Raw genomic sequence first — 21423 nt, forward strand, 5'->3', positions numbered from 1 at the left:
CGAGCCAAAAAATGGAGAGTCGGCATGTCCGTGGACTCCAAGGCCCCGTTTTATACGCTGAAGATCCCACCCCAAACGGGGTTCTCGTCTTTTATAGGTAGAACGATTCTATTGTGAAAATGAAAAAGGCAGCAGACGGCAGCATCACCAGCAAAAAGTTTTCAATTTTTGCATTTAGATTTGAGGCCGTTTTGTGGTCCAGTTTTATGCAAAGTAGTCATTCTGACTTGTCCAAAGAGAAAATTGCCCGGCTGCGTTTCCTTTTGGCCGTCAGGAATGTAGAAAAAAACAATGTGGCTTGTATTGATTGGCCACCTGAGCTGAGCGGAATGTTTTCAAGGAAGTGTGGCATTGGAAAAGTGCACTGTCCCCTTCTGCATGGCATTTATACCAGATTGTTTTCATTGTTGTTTTGAACAGAACAAGAGTGTGTCGTGGTGTCAACGAAAAATGTGTAGTGGGTCATTTCTCGTTGATGGGGTCTCTGTGTAAACTTCATTTAAAACTTGGAATTAATTGCTTATTTGTGTATTAAGCGACTAGACGTTGTATAGCTACAAATACTTTGCAGTCAGGATGGAGTTGATCTTCTTTGTTTATCATAATTTTGACCTGAAATGCAGATGAATCATCCAAATTATTATTGTTTATTCCCGTTTTGGTCAATGTCGTCATCAATATTGAAATGTATGTTTTTGCTGTGATGTTCCTTGACTTTTGGTACATGGTTTGAACGTGTTAGCATCTTGGCCATCTTGCTCAACTGTGTGACGTTGGGAATGTTCCAGCCCTGTGACGACACACACTTCTTGTTGCAGGTAATACACACTCACACACACACACACACACAAATAATGGTCCTACCTCAAGAAATCAGTCCATTCATTTATATTAAAAAATACTATTTTGGCTCGGTTGTGCAAATTTTTCAAAATTATGATTTTCAAAATGTGGTAAGAGTACCACAATTGGTCCCTTTAGTGGTCCGTAAAATATGTTAAAACGGTATTTTTTTAAAACAAATATTTAGGAACAATCTCTGCAGGTAATCCCATTAAAATCAATTAGTCTTTTTACAAGACAATACTTATATATAATATGACAAATTGAGTCATTTTGTATTTAAAACCCCAATAGAAATGTAGTGTTTTAATTTATTGTATTTTTTTTACATAACAGGAGCCACCTTGGCTAGGTTCATCTTTTTCTCAACACATTTTAACCATGTAAATAAAAAAATATATAGCTTTCTTCACATAATCCTCGAAGCTAATCTTCCTCAAAACATCCCCACTTGTAAATCTGAATGAAGTTCACGTTCCCCTCCATCAGTTTCCACTAATTTATCGTGTTTGTTTTTAGGCGCTGGACGACGGCATCTTTGTGTTTTTCGCCGGCGAAATGCTGGTCAAGATGGTGGCTCTGGGGATCATAGGTCACAACGGTTACCTTGGAGACACATGGAACCGACTGGACTTCTTCATTGTCATCGTGGGGTGAGTTTTTGACACTTGTGTCCGAGCGTGCCACACACGTGCACTGCTGACATTAAATAGGAGCCAAAAGTCTGGATGTGGCACCGGGACACTTGTTTAATGCCAGTGAAATGTCAAGCGTGAATGCACGAGTGTGTGTGTGTGTTTTAGATCCTGAATGTGTGTGTTGGTGTCTGACACATTTGTAGAATGGCAGTGGGAATGAGTGAATCCTCGGAGACCCCCGTGATTCTCCGTTTAAAGGCATGGTTGCATTCTAGGGATAGGACGCAGCGTCTGTTCTATTCCCCTTGGACAAAAGGGTCAGCGCTCTCTCTCTTTGGTTCTCCCACAGGATGTTGGAGTACTCTCTGGACGGACATAACGTTAGCCTGTCGGCAATTCGCACTGTTCGGGTCCTACGACCGCTCAGAGCCATCAACAGGGTTCCTAGTGAGTTTTTTTTATGGCTTTTTTGACCTATTTGGACTGAATATGGAGTGTCATACATAAGTTGGCTGCTGTTTTTGGTGGCAATTGGAGGGATTTATTTTGACCTGGTCCAACTTTGGGTAATTGGAATGGGCAAAAATATAAAAACAGTCAAATTTGTATTGCTTGCTGAAATTGAGTACAATATCAGGTGGTTATTGAGCCTATTTTTTTGGGCAATTTAGTCTAAAATTTAATGTTCATCAATACTTTTTGTAGGATTAGAAATGTTATGAACTTTTTTGCAGGCACAGCTGAGTCAGAAAGGACACTTAATCCCAAAATGGGCAATTTTAGGCTTTTTTATTGCATGACCTTAAACCAAACAACAGATTTTCATGGTACTGTGTTGGACCTCATTCACGGCATTATTATTATTTTTACAATTTCTAAAAGATGCTAACAACTCTTAAAACATATCTACTTTCAACCAAAATGGCAACCTAAAACCTTTTTTTGTGGGTCTACAAATGGCTGACATCACCAAATTTGTTGCCTATTGAAATAGACAAAGTACATCAAATGTGCATTTTGTCATGACATCTTGCTACTTTTTTTATTATTGGTCTATTCATGACATTAATATCCACAAATTTTCATCCTACTTTTGAAAGCAGCACAGGAGATGACTTTAAAAAAAAAAGAAAAGAAAGAAATTGAAGTGTTTCAGCATAATAAATGCTGCCGTTAAGTGTATTAAAAAGCCCTCAAATAACCTGACAAAAGGAGCAAATTGTTCCGCAATACTTCATAACAACACATTTTCTAAGCACCACCTGAGGCTTTTACTCATTTATTTAAAGTGAAATGTATTATTGATGGCCCATTGTGCAATTAGCAATATTGCCTGTGTAAAACCTGGAAATCTCTCTCTATTTAATTGTTAACTGTAGAAACAACCTCAACAGCAATAAGACAAAACAAAGACATTTTTTTCTATTATTGCGCAGTATTACTATTAAAACATGTTTTTCACCTATCAAACCAAATATAATGAATAATATTTCAAATTTCAGCCTCACAATTCAACTTATACTAACAACAACAATAATAATGAGCTACAGTAATGCAATTATATCCTCATGCGTTAATGGAATATGTATTTAATGGTGAAATTACTGTTTTAAAAGTGATGTTTTTGTTTTGTTAGGCATGCGCATCCTGGTGACACTTTTACTGGACACACTTCCCATGTTGGGCAATGTTTTGGCATTGTGCTTCTTTGTCTTCTTCATCTTTGGCATCGTTGGCGTGCAGCTATGGGCGGGGCTTCTGAGAAACCGCTGCTTCATGAGCGAAGACGTCAAGACGTGAGTTACCGCGGCAACGGCGACCAATCTATAGCAGCCCGTCGTTTCATTGTGGTCGGTTGAATCTCCGTCGCCGTTCGCATTGGTCATCGATAAAACGTGGCCAAATGTTCCCCTGGAGTGCGCACGCTGATTAAATGTTGTGCTAATCACCAATCAAAAGCTTTGGGACAAGATTGCTTTAGGGAATAGATTGCATTTAAGGTTGTTGGAATTGCTTGTTAGACAGATGACACAAAAAAAATCGATTTCACTTATTGACAGGTAAGGCAGAGAAACAAAACGCACACATTTTCCCTTATATTTACATATTAGTTTTATTTTTGTAACTATTACTTTTGTTGCTCAAGCCACTTGATGACTTTTAAACTATAACCGACGTTATAACATTTGACAATTGTGCCGTGCTCATTTATTACTTCTAACAATATTCTATTAACACACTTGATATAACTTCATTAAAAAATGTTGGTAATATCACAAAGAAATTCCCCAATTTTAACTTCAATGAATGGCCTATTTTGAAATTTGGTTCATATTTAAGATGCAGTAGTAGTTGTAGTAGTATTAGTGGTGGTGGTGGTGGTGGTGGTTGTAGTAAGTAATAGTAGTAGTAGTAGTAATAATAGTGGTGATGGTGGTTGTAGTTAGGAGTAGTTGTAGTAGTAGTAGAAAAAGTGGTGATTTGATGGTGGTTGTAGTTAGGAGTAGAAGTAGTAGATTGTGTCATACTACTTGGTGGAACCATAGTAGTAATAGTAGTAGTGGGTTGGAGTTGTGCTATAATTCAACTAGATTGAACTGTACTTAAGTGGATTTTATACAATGATTAACCAATTGTGATCCAAGTCACATTATAGTCTGGAAAATATGGACTAAGCAAAAATATTTAGGAGTATTTTTCCACAAGAAAATCAAGCATTGGATAAATATTCATCACCCTTGGCTTCTGTTTCCTTGTTGTGTTACAATGAGAAGTATTTTTTTACAGTACACCTTAATTGGGGGCAAATGTTCCAGTGCGCCACCAAGTTATTTCATTTAGTTCTCGGGTCATTAGGACTCCACAGTCTAAATTCAATTCACCCTTTTTCCACCTTCATTTGGGCCACTGTGTATGACCCAAATACTTAGAGCGGACCTTTTGGACAACAATGATCAAAGAGCAGTGACTCTAGGTAGTTAATATCATTCGCCAAAGTCATTGGCCTGCAATTTACTCCATTAACGATTGAGCCCATCCGTCCTCATAGAAGCACACTGACTTTTCAATGGTGGGCCGCCATGAATGATGGAATACTTGTGTTTTGGGGCTCCTTTTTTGTTCCGACACACAAAAGGCCATAAGGACATCGATCACGGTGAAACGCCTCCTTCTTGATCTATTTGATGTTCCGCTTCCTTCTCGTTATACAAGCGTGTCATTAATCCCGCTAACAAGTGTTGTGTCTCGCTGTGCGCTTGCTTACCGTTGTTGTTTGCCTTAAATTGTCTATTTTTAATCCGGGCCGCATGGGGGAATTCTGCTGACTGCCAACATTCATCGTCTATACAGCAACTAGAGTACATGCTATTTTATAAATCTTCTTTTAAAACGCTTATTAACTCAGTGGCTCCTTTGGTGAAATTTGTTTTCGCAAGCAAGAGGGGAATAAGTTTCTATTGTGTGTTAAAAATTACTTTTTAGGAGATACATATTTCTAATATAATCGAAAAGTAATATGTTAATCTAAATAATTGACATCTACTTTCATTCTTTATAACTTGACCACAACTGGCTTAATATTCAAACTTTTTTTCTAGTTTTAATTAACTTTATCTTCCTTCCTTAAAACTTTGCTTGTGTCAAGTTTAAGTGGGGAAAATAAATCTAGTTTTCTTTTCCTTTTTTATAAAACTTTACTCTTTAAAATATAAATATAACAGATACAAAAGTCAGTCAAAATAAAAGTATTAATATTTTAAGTCTTTTTTCCTTTAGTTTGTAACATTTTAGGACTGAAGACAACTTATTTTATTACTTTGCTCTTTACAAAAGTATAAGACAAAAAATGTTTTTTATTAGTCAATGCAATTATTCATTTAAAACCATATATTTTGTCTTCTGTTCTATTAAACTGAAGCATCTCTGCATTTCAATTAGTTATAATGATAAAAATGACTGACAAACACGTCTTTAAACTATTTCCTATATAAAATAAACATTTTTATCAGTTACATGTGAGGAAAGAAAAAAAAATTGACTTTGTTGTTTTCTAACCCAAACCCTCTTTTCTGGTCTTTTTTACCATCCCCAGGAGGTACAACATCTCCTTCCTGAGCATTTACTACCGCCCGGGTGGCACGGAGGACCACCCGTTCATCTGCTCGGCAGAGCGGGACAACGGCATGCTGCGCTGCACCGACGTTCCCCGCCGGCGCGTGGCCGGGAGGTCCTGCCTCCTGACGGCCGAGGACGCCCGTCCCGAGAGGGCCGCGGTGGAAGCGGGGGACAGGGTGTCCTGCGTCAATTGGTACCAGTACTACAATGAGTGTCGTGCCGGCGAGCTAAACCCACACAAAGGAGCCATCAACTTTGATAACATTGGATATGCCTGGATAGCCATTTTTCAGGTATACATTTTAGTTATTATGAGTTTTTCTTTGTTTTGAGTATTCCTGAGTTATTGTAGCAAGTTAATTTGGGAAACTTGAGTTAAATCAGGGTCACATGATCAAGCTTGAGCTATGTAACTAAAGTCAAATGTACTTAAAATGCAGTCCAATCTACTTTTTTGAAGTTCAGATGAGTTAAAAAGTTGAGTTTTTAATCCATAACTTGTTCTTTTTGTATTTTTTTGTGTTATATTTGAACTAGAAAATGCAATTGTTGAAATTTGATAAATGTCACATCCATCTAAACTGAAGAAAACATTATTTACTCTTATTTATACTACAAATGTTAATTCCATTCTACATTTGAATGCAGTAACAATTTTAGCAAGTGACATCATTGCCAAAACTGCTAATCATCTTTTTGTCCAAAAATGACATCATTATGATCCTCTGTCTCAATTGAGGCATATTTACTGTAATATCAAATAATATTTAAAATGGTAATTTTTTTTCAGTTTTACTTCTACTTTAGTTGTTTTTTCCATTTATTCTAAATATAATTTGGACACTACTGCCATGCTCTTTTAGGTCATTACCTTGGAAGGCTGGGTGGACATCATGTATTACGTCATGGATGCCCACTCTTTCTACAACTTCATCTACTTCATCTTCCTCATTATTGTAAGAAACCACACACACACACACACACGCACACTTACATATTACTTTTCCCGCAGACACATACTTGAGACATGAAGTATCTGACAGGCTTAACGTGTCACAGGACCTACTTTATGCGGCGTAAGCTTATTTCCGCTGCTGCATGTCATATCAGACAAAGGAGGCTTAGTTACGCCCAATGTGTTTTCATGTCTTTCCTTGCCTTGCCTGACACTCTTCACATACTCTTCAGAATAAGAAACGAAAAAAAGGGAATCATGGCAATTTATTTTGCATTTGGTTACACTCTACTCTCAGTGGAGAAAAAAAAACGGGTCGTGATACACCACATCGCCTGTCACAAGGTTTTTTAATGATTTTGATTGGCATTCTTCAAGGAGTTTTTGAATCTTTTTCAAAACCTAGTTAAAAGGAATTAATTTGTACTTTTTCCCAAAAACATGCAAGGTTATGTTCTTGTGTATATTATCAATTCATGTTTTTGGGAGGCAAGTGGGTCAAGATCAAGTATTTTTTGACTGAAGTCCACTTAAAATCTTTTATTTTTGTCATTTTGAAGGGGTGCTGGAGCCTATCCCAGCCAATCAAAGGGCACGAGGACATTGGTTAAAGGTCTCAAACCATTAAAAGAAAAAAATCAAACATTTGGCCTAATGAAAATTGAGAAATTCCTCCAAAAAAGTGTCAAGGCTTTTTCTTCCAGTTTTTACTGCCCCAATCTCTTACTATTTGTTTGCCCCCCAACAGGTGGGTTCCTTTTTCATGATCAACCTGTGCTTGGTGGTCATAGCCACCCAGTTCTCAGAGACCAAGCAACGAGAGCACGCCCTGATGAAGTCGGAGCAGCGAGCCCGCCAACTCCACCAGTCGGCGTCCACTCTGGCCAGCGACAGCCAACCGGGAAGCTGCTACGAGGAAATCATCCGCTACCTGGGCCACTTGGGGCGCAAGGCCTGCCGACGTCTATCTCGACTGGTCGCCACGGCGGCCGCCGGCTTGCGCTGCGTTCCCTTGACCCGCCGCCAACGGGACCGGGGCGTGGCCGAAGTGAACGGACTGGCGCATCGGCATTCCGGTCACGTGGCCGGCGACCTGTCGCATCTCCATCACATGTATCACCAGCGGCATCCGCCGCCGGCGTCCCCGCCGACAGCGGAACGGCGCCTGAGTAACGGAGGATTTAATTATCCCGTCATTTCGCCGTTGCTCACTCACCTGGATGCAAAGAGTCAGCACCACAAGAGATTGGTCGCCATGGAGACTGTCAACAGGCAGCTTGTGCTGGAACAAGGTGAGAAGAATGACTGCTTGTTTAAGATTTTTCAATGTGTTTGTGCTTACCGTTGCGTTAGCTCTGCTAATCACCACTATTACGAGGTTAAATTGAAAACAAGACATAAAGATAAGAGATTATTGCTCAACCAATCAGAAGGTGCAAATCCCAAATTTCTTTGACGTTTTTAATTGATTTGCCAAAGTTGATTGGCATTTGATTAGGTAAAATGGTAGTGACATTTATGGCTATTTTACCTACTTTCAGGAAATTTATTGATTATTAGTTAAGTTTGTTTCTATATTTACAGATGAAACATTAACTTCTGTATCTTCCCTTTTATCAAAATATCCCCTAATAGCAGACACTTGATCAAGGTTTCATTCATTCAAATTTTGTTTTTCTTATTTTCTCAGGGGGTGCTGGAGCCTATCCCAGCTAAATCCAATAGGGTACAACCTGGAAAAAAAAATCAAATTGGTGATTTTGGTTTCTCTACTTGACGGTCCGACTTATAGTCCAGAAAATACGACACACAAAACACTAGAACGCTTTTAAATTGTTTTTAAATTATCTCATTGCTATTGATGCAATAGGTAGGCGTCCACTCCATTTTGCCTGTGAGGGCTGGCAGCGATCATTTTGTTTCTCGCCAAGTCAAATTGGAATGGACTCCTAGCGCCTTCAATGGCCGCCAATGCCTTAGATGAATGGTTCAGGAGTTTATCACGACTTGGAAGTCCAGTCTCTTTGCGATCGAACACAAACTGTTTATGTCGAGCAATAAGATGCACTAAAATTTGAGCTAAAAACTCTATTATGGTGCACACTGACACAGCAGATGCAAAAGAGTCAATGATATTTTGTCTTATGACATTTTCAATGGGAATGTGTAACTAAAGTGGCTTATGGTACAATGACCACTAATTGGGAGCACTTGTAAAGGCCATTGAAAACAAAAAGGGGAATGGGAGTAGCCATTAAAGTGATTGCCTCTTTACTACAAGCGCCATTACTATCACAGTAAATAAAAAAAATGAGCATATTCATTTCATGTCCTATAAAAGGTGAGGATATAAAATGAGTGAGTATACACTACGTTGCCACTCATCCTAATTGCTTTAAAGCTGAGTTGTGGTGCGCACAGTGGACTGACGACAGGATCTGAGGACAGGCGTAATCCTATTGGAGGTCTTATTGTTGTACACAGTCACTTTATGCAAAGAGGATTTCACTTTTAGACTCTTCAAACCAAAGCTAATACCCCAAGTGTAGAAGCCTGAACAATTGGATTATTTCAATTTAGAACATGGATTCTTGTTGCTGTTGTATTACTGTTGAAAAGCTAAGAATCGTGTATTATTAGGGTATTTTTTTGTATTGAGGATTTTGGGAAAAATTATATTTTTCATCTTAGCCAAAGAAATTTTGTTAAGTGTATATTTTAGTGTCTTTGAGATTTTTTTAAACATCAAAGACAATTGAGTTAAGTATCTTTTAACCAAAATATTCATGTTTAATTAAACAACAGTTTTTGTAAAAATAAAACATCTCTACACGTTTGCGTAGACATCAAATACAACGTTTTGCAAAAAAAAAATTCATCAAAGACACCGTTTTGCAAATAAATTTTAGATTCATCAAAGACACTGTCAAAAAAACATGCATGTTTTTCATATCAATTTAATCAGTGAAGCGTACATATTTTGTGAATTGAAAATTTTCAATGACGCAAACTTTGCATTTGTTTTCATAAACATCAAAGACCCCGCAATAATAACCAGGCAACCCGGTCGGCGGAAGCGCAGACATTTGAATTGAAGCCTCCAGGCAGGAAGTTCCCACATCATGTCGAGCTTACGTACAGATACACATGACGGAGTGACTTGATTGGATTGAGCGCGTGGCTCTTTGGGGGACGCCACCCGAGGTTGGCGGCGCTGAAGAAGGCGGCGAGAAGCACTCGTGCTAGATGAACAGTTCATTTTTGTCACAGCAGCGTTTTCTCTCTCCTTTTCTTCCCTCGAGCTGCTCGCTAATGATTGTGCACAAATCTTCTGCTGCCACACACACATGCATGCACACTTCTACTTCTAATAAAATGCTCAACTCTCTCCCCCCTTGCGTAAAGAGTCCCAATAGCTGCTTCCGTTTTATTGTTTTTTTGCTCCAGACCAACAGAAATTGCAAGCACTACCCTGAAAATGTAATCAAAATCCTGATTTTTGGTTGTATTTACCTTATTAGTTTAATCTAATTTACTAACACTCGCATATTGTGCATGTTTTTGACCCGGTCATAGGTAAGTAACTGTTTTTTGTAAACATTACATTTAATTTCTGACCAAAATAACTTAAACATTCGACAATATGGGTCTCCAAACTGATCGTTTACAGCCAAAACTCTAAACAAAATATTTTTGTGGGTCCCCTTTAAATGTTAAATACATTTAAAAAAAACTGAAGTGCAATTAAGATAAAAGTTTTCACAATATATTTCTGTTTTTGGTCCACCACCTAATTTTGTGGCTCAAAGTTGAAATTTACCAATAATAAATATCAAAAAATGGTGTCTTCATCAGTCACAATGTCAACTAAATGAACTGAATGCTAAATTTTTAGGATTTAATGTATTTTTGTCCAAAAATGTGGGTTTTGAGCAAAACTGCATATTTTAAGCTACTAGAAATACAAAAGTGCCTTGTGATATTTTGTACATGGAAAGGTGTGAATGGGGTATGAATGATGTGAGAATGTACTGCAGGTGCAAAAAAAGTATGTTATTCCTTCTTTTCTCTGCTTTGACTTTGTCAAAACATTCCCACAATGTCTTGTTTTTCCAGTCAATGCAAATGATTTTTTTGTGTTAAATGTTGTGTTTTTTGTGCAGGCGGGTGCGCAGCCCACCCCTCGTTACCTTTGCCAGGCGAAGTCCCCATAGAGTCTTCGGCCTGCCCCTACTGCAGCTACTACAACCAATTATCCGACCCCCAAAATGAAGGGGCTGATGACCACCTCCATCCACAGCGAGGCCCAGTGAGCAGCCCCTCACCCCAACTTCATTGCAAGAGCCCGGGACCCTCGGGCGTGCCCGGTCTCCTGCTAAGCGAAGGCGACGTTGCGCATCCGCTGTGGAGAGCGTGCGTTCGATGCTGGCCGGAACTCAGGAGCAAATTGGAACTGATTGTGGGCAGCAGATACTTCAACAGAGGAATCATGTTTGCCATTCTCATCAACACATTGTCCATGGGAATCGAGTATCACCAACAGGTAAGACCCTCAGTTTTTGCATTTCTTAACATTTGCAGAATTAGTGAATTTAGTGAAGGGAATACCTGAACTAAATGGTCCCACTGGTATGCATTTCATTTGACTTCAATGCAGAATTTCTGCACAAAATCTTAGATTAAATTAGATTGGATTACTTTATTCATCCCGTATTTCATTGTCAAAGTAGCAGATACAGGAAAAAATATTTTAGACATAAATAGATAGGTAATAAATACATAAATAAATCTAGAAATATAAGTGTGTTGCTGAAATATATATATATATACATATACATACATAGATATAAATACACATATACATACATGTATATATATATATATATATATATATATATATATATATATATATATATATATATATATATATATATATATATATATATATATATATATATATATATATATATATATATATATATATATATATATATATATATATATATATATATTTAAATACACACATATACATATATATAAATACACATACATACATATATATATAAATATACATATACATACATAGATATATATATAAATATACATACATACATATACATACATGCATATACATACATACATGCATATACATACATACATGCATATACATACATACATACATACATACATACATACATACATACATACATACATACATACATACATACATACATACATACATACATACATACATACATGCATATTCATACATACAAATAAATGTACATGTATACATACAGTTGGTCTTAAAAGTCAGCCATTTGTTTTGTTAAAGTATAATTAGTAATATAATGTTTTTTATAATTTCTAAAGGTAGTGTTTTTCTTGTAAATCTTTAGTTACCAACTGTAATATTGCCGTTTTGTGTAAAGTCACAAAATATAATCCCCACAAAAACTGGCATTGTTAATGACGTCAAATTCAATGAAACGTAGCCTGCAATCAACACTTTCTGCATGAGAAGCACGCAAGTTCCCCCACTGCGTGCGTCTTTGTGTGTGCGTTGTCTGTCCTGAAGTGTTAATTAAAGTGTGACCCTTGGACAAGAGCGAGTGCCAAAGAGAGAGAGAGAGTGAACAAATGAGAGCGGATGAGACGGTAAAATTGGAGTCACTGGCGTCTTGGTGATTTGCGCAGGGAAGATTGCCTTTTTGCCCTATTTAGTCAACTGTAAGATGCATCCCAGAGTTTTCATCACAACAGGGCTTGTCATAATAATATACTCCAGGCAGACTGCATTACTATGTAGTAGGAAGAAGAAAAAAAAAGGTCAAAGGCGGGCAAAGGAGGTGCACTAATTATTATTTGAGGATGAAGTCTCAAGTACATATTTAGGTTGTGGTGTTTTTCACTATATTGAACTGCTATAAGAGGGCATTAGAGTTCAATTGGCATATGATATATGTTTTTAAAATATAATGGCCACAAGCTATGATTTAATCTATTTAGCACTCAAACACTACTGTTAGTCATAACATTGCCATTATTATGACTACACTAAAAATCTAATTTAGATAGCAGATCTCCTTATTTTGTAATAGCATTACTTTTGTAATCATATCTATTATTTAGTTTGTCTTTCCATCTTTGAACAGTGTTTCAAACTCATTTCCGTACCAAAAAAAACGACAAACAAACGAACACAAAAAGTAATTAACTCACTTACTCATCCATGAAGTCATTTTTACTTTCAGCAGATTTTTCACCAGTACATTTACTCCAAATCTCTTGTTTACATGAGTACATTTTTTGTCTCTATACACATTATAGAACAGTTTTTAGAAACAAGAAAATTTTAGTTACCATATGTCCTTCCTTTTTGACAATTTAGGCGCTATATTGTAGTCTTCACATTTCCTCGTTTAGATGCACGTGACCCCAATGTCAGTGTTCTGTTGTCTGGTACACTTGGGAAACTGTAGAAGGCTCTCTGGAGAACTTCTGCAGTACTGCCAGATGTCACACTTACACACAGAGGCAGTAATAAATAAATGTCACCTCATTCTGTAATACAGTGATTCTCTCCAGTAGCATTGTGGGATAGAACTATTGTGTTTCCTCCTATATGGACGCTTAACAGCACACAATAGTAGTACTCTCTTTTATTAGGGTTAAAGTTATCAAGCCAAAATGTGAATTGTATTTGTGTATAGTACAAATTAAAATTATGCAAATCGCACTCTGTCCAGATAACATTAATTGAATCCCAGCTTCTATTTAGTGCCAATTAATTGCCCATCTTAAATTTGGACCCCCCCATTTCTTCTCATGGCCTAAATTTATGATGTATAGAGTATTTAATACACAGTGGAGGAAACTTGAATAATAACGGAGCGGTTTACGGCTTCCTGGAGGTCTTTTTTTTTTCAAAAGCGAGTGCCCTCGTATGAATTCTGTCTGGCAACAGATTTGTAAAGAATTTTGCCGCTTTTGTTGATCTTTTCTTACCACGGTGAGTTAAGTATAAGAGGTTTTATTAAGAAATATGGCCATGAATAAATTACATTTTTCTATTCGGCAACCAGTGGTTGGACACAAATACTTTTCAAGTATTTTCTATTGAAAGGGTTTTATAATGATGTTGATTCATCAATGCACTTTCGTGCTGGATTTTGCACAAACAAAAAAAATCTGCCTAGCAACTAGGGATTTTAATGTGAGCATTTTTATAATCTGTCATTGAGTCTACCAGGAAGCTGATGTTTTTTCAATGAATAGCATCCATCTGTCGGCCCACTTTAATGTAAGCTTGTGAACTTTGGCTCCATATGTGTTGCTTTGTTGGATATTTGATTACGTGAACATTGAAAGGACAGAAAATCCATTGAAGGATATTTTTTTATTGATTTGTTACTGCACTTTGCTATCTGTACATTTTTTCTGATGATGTATAACTTTGCTAGTTAGTCTGTATAGTGTAGTAGAAGATTCTGCATTAGAAATGTTACTGTTCCCCAAGTTAAATACAACTGAACTGCGTTTAGGCAGTGATACTTTCCCCCACATACAACTACAGGTATTTTCTCGCATATACGCCGTATTTTTATCTAAAAAATTATGACTGAATCAAGGGTGCGGCTTATATTGCTCCAGTTTTTTTTACCTAGGTCTACAATGTCTTCTGTGTCTGTCTTGCTACAGCTACCCAAGACATTTCCCGAATACGGGATGAAATTAAATTCTAATCTAATCTCAAAAATACCACGTGCAATTATTTTTATCAAGATTTACCCTTCAAAATAACAACAGATTTTTACTCCTTGAAAATTGTGAATCAGGGGGCCTTTTTATAAGAAAAAAATGGTACAATTGAACAATTTTTGGGCAATTTCAAGGTTACGGCTTATACGCGGAGGCAGTCAATGTGCCAGAAAATTCAGTAACTAGACAAGCACTGTTAATCTATTCCTACTTCTGCCAGCTGGCTAAAGCTCCCCTGTGTTCAGCCGCAGGAGCTGACGGACATTTTGGAGATCAGCAATATGGTTTTCACCAGTCTCTTCAGTCTGGAGATGCTGCTGAAAGTCTTAGCCCTGGGCCTCTTTGGCTACATCAAAAACCCTTACAATGGCTTCGACAGTATCATCGTCATCATCAGGTGAAAATATTCTTAGCCAACATTTTAAAGGGGATTTTTATGTTCCCTGAACATTTAAAAACACGTTCTTTGTCTCTTTTACATGAATTTTTCATATCTTTCAGCGTCTGGGAGATCGTGGGTGAGGCAGAGGGAGGTCTGTCGGTTCTGCGTACCTTTCGTCTGCTGAGGGTGCTGAAGCTGGTGCGCTTCTTGCCAGCTTTAAGGAGGCAGCTGGTAGTGCTTATGAAAACCATGGACAATGTGGCTACCTTCTGCATGCTGCTTATGCTTTTCATTTTCATCTTCAGGTATTTAATTTCAGAGGTTTTTTTTTCAGTGTTGAAATAATCCTCTTGAAAGGAGCTACCATGTAAAAAAAAAAAAAGACTACTGCCAATCAAAAGCACATCTCTCGTCTTTTCAGGATGTTTTGTTAAAAATTCAAAAGGAGCCACTTTAGATCAAAAAGGCAAATTTCATGTCTCGGTTACGTCATGATTTTCTTTTCAATTTTTATGGGTCTGTTCATGTGGATGTTAGTTTTATCTTAACTTATAGTGGCGGTAGTCAATGTTTTACTTCTCATTCGAGCCATTTTAATCTTTAATCTCCCAAATAGCTTTAGGTTCCTTAACTAAACTCTGGATGAAGCTACTCAACCAAACCGCCACTTTAAAAACCTTAATAGCAGACTTCCACTATTGACATGTTTAGGAGAGGTCTTTTTCTAATTAAATATGCTCACCAAATTGCATGTTGCTCAGTTAAACTGGCTTTAGGGGCTTTTTTCTTGAACAAATTCCATACCCGTCAACCTTGGCCAATTGCTCCCCTTATTGATGATTGTAATTCCCCTTATTTAGCGATAATAAACCATAAAAATGCAACCAGGCACATATTTACTCACATAGGGGCCACTTAAAACTCTAAAAAGGGTGCCCAATAGGTATTCACTAAATTCATGGTTCTATAGATGTCGCTATATGACGGTGAGAGCTTGACTTTCTGGGTACATTGCTTGCTGACGCGCTATATTTATATCGTAAAAAGGTACATGTGTTTAAAGCATGTTAATATTAGCAGGTGACAATGACGTATCCGGATTAGAGCCAAAATGGATGAAACATGATACGTTTTACAAAAAAAACATACCTAAAAAATCCTGTCAAACATGACTTCTTGAGACTTTTCTGCAAGTCTGCCAAATTTCATATTCATATTTCTCCACTCCTATTGTTGGCAGAATTTTAAAACAAATATCAAAAAAAAATCCCATGCTTGCTGCCAAGCTCTTTTATGTTTTTTTTGGACACCCTTGCAGAGATAGTTTGTGAATATAGGCCATCTTGAAATATACATTGATGTATTATTTCAATTTTTGTGTGTTTGCAGTATCTTGGGGATGCATTTGTTTGGCTGTAAATTCGGTCTACGACAAGATGGCGGAGATACTCTTCCAGACAGAAAGAATTTCGACTCCCTACTTTGGGCCACCGTCACCGTCTTCCAGGTTCAACACTCACAAACAAATAAACACACACACTCACCGTTGTTGTCCTGTCGTCTATTTAATTTGAAATGAAATAGTAGGACATTTAAACAGAAGCAGCTTGTGGTGTCATTGGCAACAGACCAGACACTCATCTTTATTATTTTAATCCAATCTCCATCTCGCTGATGCTCAGCAATGTTCCTCCTAACACACAAATGGCCGAGCCATTGACACTGCAGTGAGATGATGTGCTTCACAAAAAAAACACACGCAAAATGTAAAAAAACAAAACAAACAAGGACAAAAAAACAAAGACGTGATGCAATTCGGCACGCCGCAGGAGCTTGTTTAACACTGGCGAGCGTTATTGCTGTTCAGCCCACTGAGACCGATATTAAATTCTACATTAATGTGCGTCTTATTACAGTGCAGTGGGGAAGTATTTTTTTTTTCAATATTATATTGTAGCAGCTCAGTTTGTACCCCGAAAATGTCAAGACAAACACATCATCTCTCATGATTATTAGATATATTGTTTGCTTAGTGGATATAAAACTTCTATACATCCCTATCAAATGCAATTTTTTTTGTGATGTAAAATAAATGACTTTCTGATATGGATGTGAACGATAGCCTGTACAAATCAATTGTAAAATTAAATGTAATTTTTTTGCAGATCCTGACTCAGGAGGACTGGAACGCTGTTTTGTACAACGGCATGGCGTCCACTACGCCATTAGCCGCACTCTACTTTGTCGCTCTTATGACTTTTGGCAACTACGTCCTCTTCAATCTGCTGGTGGCCATTTTGGTTGAAGGCTTCCAGGCTGAAGTAAGTGTGTTTTGGCTATTTAAAGGGACAGACAATAGCTCAGAACTGGCAAACAAGTTAAAAATGTGAAACTCTGACAATCAAAGAGCCACACACACACAAAAACATGCAATTAAAACCATATTATTAATGTTGTGTAACGTATTTTCTGGACTATAAGTCGCACTAGCCAAAAAATGCATCATTAAGAAGGAAAAAATATATATAAGTCACACTGGAGTATAAGTCGCATTTTTGGGGAGATATTTATTCAATAAAATCCACTACGGTACTCTTATTTTATTGTGCTAAAATAGTAGATTGATAAATACATTCATAAAATCTTTGGCTTGCAACAAGGGTGCAGACATTGCCTGTAAATACTGCCTTTTTTTACGTTCCTTTCCACTATTACCAATGAGAAAAGTGTTTTTCAGTTGATTCTTTTTGGCGGAGGATGAATTAGACAAAAGTTTTGCCTCTTTAAAAGGTTCCTGGTGGCCTTGGCTTAGCAAACAATATGGTGGCAGCTTTGGAAATGTTGGCTTTTGTAATGAGAAGGCAATGATGCGTTGTTGATGGGGTCCTTGCTGTCTTTTTTTGACAAGGGCATTGGTGGCCGCAATAGCAAAGCTGCCTCATGGAGGATAATCGCCACAATCCTGCTTGCATTTTTTCGCCTCATTCTCATTCTACATGCTTTTCTTGCTGTGCATCAACACACACGCACAAAAACACACACTTGTACATATGCAACATTCCCCAAGGCAAGCTAGTGTTTGATATCGCTCTGCCATTCACAGCTGGTGAGTTTTCGTTTAGTTTTTGCCGTTTAATCACCGTCATCAGACAATCCACGCTGATCCTCAAATAGCCATAATTCACAAAGCTGGTAGACGCACCGGTTGATGCCCTCTGCCCAAGTCATCTTCCTCCATCTTTGCTGTGAACAATTTAATTAACAGGAGATCACCGCCAAAAAAAGTCTTCCTAGACTGACTGATCCTTTTTGTGTATTTTTAGGGCGACGCAAGCCGATCGGATTCAGACGAGGATGGACAATCGCTGTCTTATGATGATGAGGAGAAGTTGAGGGACTTGTACGCTGCAGGTAACCAATCGGCTGGCTATCTTGAGAAGATAATGTATCGGGCAAGACCTTGACTAAAAATATTTTGTATGTTTTTCACCTCAACTTGTAGAGGTGAAGATCCAAGCCATGATCCTCAGTCCCAATGGTCTCCTGAACCCCAGGGCTTCCAGACCACCGCCCTTGACCATGCCCATCATCACCCACACGGCGGCCACGCCCACTGTCAACTACGGCCAATCGCGGCGCGCCAGTGCCGTCTCTGTTGCGGACAGCCTAGAACAGCAGAGATCGCCGGTGAGTTTTTATATCGATAATTAAGGCAACGTTGGCATAAATGGTCATTTTTTTTCAAAATATTAGGGGTTTCCAATCTGCTTGAAATTTATATATTGTGTACATATCGTGTCCTTGGGTAAGATACTTGTTTTATTGTTGATTTTCACTTCATTATTCAAATTCACTGTCGTAGTAGAGAGAGGGTGAGAATACAGACACAGAAAAGTACATTTTAGACTTAATTAAATAGCTAATAAGTATGTAAATAAATAATATAGTGACACTGGAAGAATGGTAGAGCTTTTTGATAGCGTTTGATTGACCAATTGTTGTTTTTGGGGCACAGTTTGCCAAAGGTCAATTTAAATTTCTTTAAAAAAAGATGGTGTCTTATCTTGTCACATTTAAGATTGTAAAACATTTTTCAATGTAGACATTTTATTGACATTGTGGAACTATAATGAACAGGTTTTATTTCAAAGGTAGTATATTATACATGAACTTTGAGTTTATTGTTTTTCTTCTATATTCATTTTTTATACCTTGTACAAATCCGTTTTGGAAGCCTTTCATCCTTAACAAAGTTGTTATTTTATGTGCAGCCTCCGTGGGACATAATCTTGCCGGAGAGCCGTCGTTCCAGCTGGACCAGCCTGGGTCGGGCCCCCAGTCTTCACCGCAGGAGCCAATCGGGCGAGATGGAGTCGCTCCTGTCCGACAGCCACTCCGCCTCCAACGCCGGCAGTAGAGAGGCCTCGGTGGACACGCTGGATTACCTGCAAGTGCCTGCGTTGCATACGCCCGACTGCAACGGGACCGCCGCCTTCCACCTTCCCGACCACTCGTACGACGACCCGCTTCACACGGCGTTTTACCACACGCAGCAAGAAGAGGACGAAACGGAGGAGGTTTGTTTTGATATTTTTGTTTTGTTTTGTTTAACTCCTTGTTTTGGGCCAATATTGACCAATAGAAAAAAAATGGGTCAAAAAACTTGATGCTAAAACTTAAGCATATTAGTGATATTAAATTAGTATAAACACAATTACAAAATATAAACAAAATTTGTTTTTAATATTGATTTACCCACTGGTTGATGCACATTTTGAAGCACTAATCCAAACCAAATATTTTTATTTAGAATATGTACAATGAATTAGATTAATGGAATGGAAATGAATTAATTTTTAAGTCAAAAAATTTATCTGGCTACTGTCATTATAATTATGTGCAAGTAATCATAACATATTGGGGAAAAGAGCAGAATAATCATGTCATTCCAGTTTTTAAAAAAAGTCTAACTATAATGATTCTTTATATTATACTGTAATCAATCTGTATGAATTCCCTAAAATAACATGTTGACAAAAAATACAAAGTCCTTCAGGAAGGATGTTCTTTGTGTTCTGTTGCAGACTTTGTACCAGAAACTGCGAAAACTATTGGAGCCGTACAAGCCTCAGTGGTGCGTTGAACATGAGGATTGGTCGCTCTATGTGTTTGCTCCACACAACCGGTAAATCCCACACCGCATCAAAACGCACATGGACACTCTTTCGGCATTTCCAGTAAGTGTTTGTGTGTGTGTGTAGTTTCAGGCTATGGTGCCAGAATACAATTGGACACAAGATGTTCGATCACATCATCCTCCTCTTCATCTTCCTTAACTGCATCACCATCGCGCTGGAGAGGCCCGACATTCAGCCGCACAGCATGGTAACATAACAGTATGCACAATTACACACACACACTTGCCAACATGTATACATAATGGAGAGAGTGGCAGGCAAGGGATGCTCCATTTGTACCATTTTACATAGGTTACATCTGTTTTTTTCTGCTAGAGACGTTTTCTTAATGGGTAAAAAATATGTATACTGACCACATTCAAATGTATTTATAAATAATTAGGAAAATCTGCTTAAATGCTGTAGATTATAGAAAAATATTGTGTTTTGGGGTAAATACTTTACAAGAAAAACATTCCAAATATTCAACAAAGGGGCAAAAAAATACTTTTGGGGGCAAATTTCAACTGTTCTTGCTTCAAACTGTTTAGGTCGCTTTTCATTAAAATACTTTATAGGGGAAATTCTACAAGAATACATGCAAGAAATTATGAGTTTAGAGACATTTGAGTCCATGGTCATCTTTATTGGACCCCCAAAACACTAATTCTTCAAACATCCACTAATCCATGTTTGTTAAAGTTTAATGTAAGCCCTTTGGGCATATAAGGCATCATCATAAGAAGAATTGTAAAATAACACAGATTATTATTATGATTACAATGTCACGCTTATTTTTTTCCTTAAACTTTTCATCTTCTTCATTGGAAATAGTTTTTTTCGTGTGTGTCTGTTGCAGGAGCGAGTTTTCCTCAGCGTGTCCAATTACATCTTCACTGTGATCTTTGTTGGCGAAATGATGATCAAGGTAAGTTTCCATCCCAGAATGATAAGGTCATTTTTCTTCAGAGACTTCAGGCTAGAAGCCAAAATCATTTACATAGGCAGATTTTTTTTTGGGAGGATCTAAATCACAAAACTTCAATAGAAGTCTTACTTAAGATAAACTTGCTTTAAAAAGTCACTAATCATTGTGGCGTCCTAAATGTGTGACATCTTGTGCTCATCTACCATGATGGCACTCATTGACTTAAGGTTTTATATATACATCATTAGACAAATTATCACTTGATGCCCTGTTGAAGTGAGGAAAAATGTAAAAATGTGGATTTTCACATTTTTATGGACTTACAAAAAATATTGAACAAAATACGCAATGTCGTGAAACCGCATTATTTGAGGGATTACTGTATATTTACAGTTTTAATAGTTGCCATTTGGAGGGAATGATGACATTTCAGCTGCAAAGGTCAGCAGCCTATTACGTTGTTTTTTTTTAAACCTATTTAGACATTCACATTTTTGGGGGACATAAATTAGTACATAAACTTGGATATTGGATTTTTTTGACTTGTTAAAAATCACATTCCTACATCCCATGTATTTTTGTATTGGACTGTACTGAACAGGACAGATGTAAATCCTCCCCTT

The 21423-nt window shown here is 37.6% G+C and overlaps 1 protein-coding gene across 1 annotated transcript in view; it reads left to right on the top strand.

Moving 5' to 3' along the window:
* Positions 1 to 730: 730 nt before the first annotated feature.
* Positions 731 to 21423, top strand: part of LOC144198033 (voltage-dependent T-type calcium channel subunit alpha-1H-like) — a 29915-nt gene continuing 9222 nt past the window's right edge. The window contains exons 1-18 of the mRNA XM_077718820.1: positions 731 to 818; positions 1363 to 1496; positions 1831 to 1928; positions 3118 to 3277; positions 5575 to 5890; positions 6461 to 6553; positions 7301 to 7844; positions 10716 to 11095; positions 14559 to 14710; positions 14815 to 15000; positions 16085 to 16202; positions 16861 to 17016; positions 18019 to 18106; positions 18198 to 18382; positions 18967 to 19272; positions 19780 to 19880; positions 19957 to 20080; positions 20732 to 20800. Of these exons, the coding sequence (XP_077574946.1) occupies positions 780 to 818; positions 1363 to 1496; positions 1831 to 1928; positions 3118 to 3277; positions 5575 to 5890; positions 6461 to 6553; positions 7301 to 7844; positions 10716 to 11095; positions 14559 to 14710; positions 14815 to 15000; positions 16085 to 16202; positions 16861 to 17016; positions 18019 to 18106; positions 18198 to 18382; positions 18967 to 19272; positions 19780 to 19880; positions 19957 to 20080; positions 20732 to 20800 (3249 nt within the window). The 5' untranslated portion in view covers positions 731 to 779. The remainder of the gene's footprint in view (positions 819 to 1362; positions 1497 to 1830; positions 1929 to 3117; positions 3278 to 5574; positions 5891 to 6460; positions 6554 to 7300; positions 7845 to 10715; positions 11096 to 14558; positions 14711 to 14814; positions 15001 to 16084; positions 16203 to 16860; positions 17017 to 18018; positions 18107 to 18197; positions 18383 to 18966; positions 19273 to 19779; positions 19881 to 19956; positions 20081 to 20731; positions 20801 to 21423) is intronic.

This window comes from Stigmatopora nigra, chromosome 6 (assembly GCF_051989575.1).
Source record: "Stigmatopora nigra isolate UIUO_SnigA chromosome 6, RoL_Snig_1.1, whole genome shotgun sequence".
In the NCBI taxonomy this organism is placed as follows: Eukaryota; Metazoa; Chordata; class Actinopteri; order Syngnathiformes; family Syngnathidae; genus Stigmatopora; species Stigmatopora nigra.